The sequence below is a fragment of the Rhagoletis zephyria genome, unplaced genomic scaffold (genome assembly GCF_001687245.7).
Source record: "Rhagoletis zephyria isolate East Lansing unplaced genomic scaffold, Rhagoletis_zephyria_1.1 Rzeph_scaffold_00296, whole genome shotgun sequence".
Classification (NCBI taxonomy): Eukaryota; Metazoa; Arthropoda; class Insecta; order Diptera; family Tephritidae; genus Rhagoletis; species Rhagoletis zephyria.
In genome coordinates, this window is record NW_016157380.1 from 297,397 (window position 1) to 299,523 (window position 2,127).

General features: G+C 42.5%; 1 protein-coding gene across 1 annotated transcript; it reads left to right on the forward strand.

Annotated features, from left to right (window-relative positions):
- The first annotated feature begins 1,140 nt into the window (after nucleotides 1–1,140).
- Nucleotides 1,141–1,818, forward strand: LOC108358807 (pupal cuticle protein G1A-like). Its single transcript, XM_017610301.1, has one exon. It carries the CDS (start codon nucleotides 1,141–1,143, stop codon nucleotides 1,816–1,818), a length of 678 nt encoding a protein of 225 aa, XP_017465790.1.
- The last annotated feature ends 309 nt before the right edge of the window (nucleotides 1,819–2,127 follow it).

The following is a 2,127-nucleotide window of genomic DNA, read 5'->3' on the forward strand; positions in this document are numbered from 1 at the left end:
AGGAGTCTTAGAGCTGTCTGCCTTCCATGGTTGTATGCTCGCCTGGATTTGTCTTTTTATCAGAGAGATACTCCAGGTCGCCTTGCTGTACGTATAAACTTTAGAATTTCTTTCGAAAATTGCTACTCTATGGATATAATCTCTAGGGAGCAGACATAATGGGAAAAATGGTGTACATCCATCCTTCGAGTGGATTTTTAGGATTTGCTCGCTAGACGTTTGCACACCGTTAGCCTCTACATGAATCCTGCACAGGAGTTTGGAGTGCAGAATAATTCCCAGGTACTTCACTTCTGTGGCATCGCTGACCGCGACCTCATCCAAGGTTAAGTTTCCCATCCTCTTCAGCGCTCTTTTTTTTTGCGTAGGGGACTATGGATGTCTTAGTAGAAACTGCAGATTGCGGCCTAATGACTTAGAGGGCCGATTTATTATCCGAAAGCATTGCAAAAGTAGTAAGTAGAAAAGCAGAAACCTGTTTAGTAGAAAGAAGACTATGAAAGAATTTGAAAGACAAAATTTGTTTATACTTTTTACTTTAGCAGTACTTGCCATACTGACCAACAGTCTTGGTAAGTAGGTGTTGCTGCCGGTCATTGGGCCAAATTGACTGATCGTGCATGGCCGCGAACGAGGTATTTGAACAGATTTATAGGTGGCAAAATTGATTAGTTATGCCACCGCCATTCAAGCGGCGATACAAATGACAAGTGCACGCACGAGCTGATAAAATATGGGAAAGGTAATGCGAAATAAATTAAGGCAATAAAAATATATCAATACATGCCTATGTACATACATATGTATAAGTACGAATATAAAGAAATGCAAGATTACTTAATTGCCATTCCTTTCATTCGATAAATGTGTAACATTGAAAAAATTTGCTTTGATTTATAACGAAGCGAGCCAAAAGAGTAAGAGCAAAAAGTATTGCGCGAAGTCAAAGTCAACCAATTTTGCTGAGAAATAGAGCATTTAGTATTGTTAACTTCAACCTAAAAAACCACTTGGAACTGAATAATTCACGCAATCACTATAAAACGCCCACTGCGCATTGGCAACAGCATCAGTTTCAATTACAGCGACTTATTTGCAACACATACGAATATTTCAAACTTCAACGCAACTCATTTAAAAATGGCATTCAAAGTCGTACTACTCTCAACTCTACTGGCTGTTGTTAGCGCCGGCGTTTTGCAACCCATCACCTATGCACATGTCGCCAATCCTGCGGTGGATGCTGTTGCTTCGACACACCAAAATGTGGTACGTTCTTTCGACGGTACTGTCTCCCACTATTCGAAGAACGTTGAGACACCCTACTCCAGTGTACACAAATCCGACACACGCATCAGCAATAATGTCTATACACCAGCTGTAGCCAAGACGGTCACCTATGCTGCTCCATCGCAGACGGTTTATGAGCATCATGAGGCCACACCTGCTGTCTATGCTCATCCAGAACTGCAGCCAACCGCTGCTGTTTACACTCATGCCGCGCCGGTGGCCAAAACGGTCAGCTATGCTGCACCTGTTGTGGCCAAAGCTTTGACTTACGCAGCACCAGCTCCTGTATATGCTGCCCCAGCTGTCGCCAAAACCATCAGCTATGCTGCTCCAGCTCCTGTCTACCATCAGCATGCTGCTCCAGCTGTGGCCACTACCACCTACAATCATGGACCAGCTGGCGCCAGCTACACTCATAATTCGCCCGGTGTTTCTGCCTACGGTTCCAGCCAGACTGTGCACTATTCGCCCGCCGAGATGGTGTCGCACATGAGCTTCGATGGTTTTGGCACCCACTGGGGATACTAAGTCATTGATGATGGAAGCTTTGTGGAAGCTTAAGACTGTGCTGTGACTGTTAATAAGATTAACACGATTTCAAGAGATTGGAGTTCTCTTTATTGTTTGTGTGTTTTTGTTTTTAGTTTTCCTACTCATTTGTTATGCGACTACCATTGCGCTACTTATCATGCAGTTATTAACCAATTATTATTATTATCTTCACAAACGCAATTCATTTTCCTTGTTTAGTTAGCAAATAAAAGCAATTTAAACAAAAAATTCTGCTCTCGACTTTATCTTTAGATTCAACAAACCAGCCATGCAATCAGCTATAAA

Bases quoted from the DNA above. Each gene is read 5' to 3' on its own strand.
- LOC108358807 (XM_017610301.1), top strand. From the start codon at position 1,141: ATGGCATTCAAAGTCGTACTACTCTCAACTCTACTGGCTGTTGTTAGC.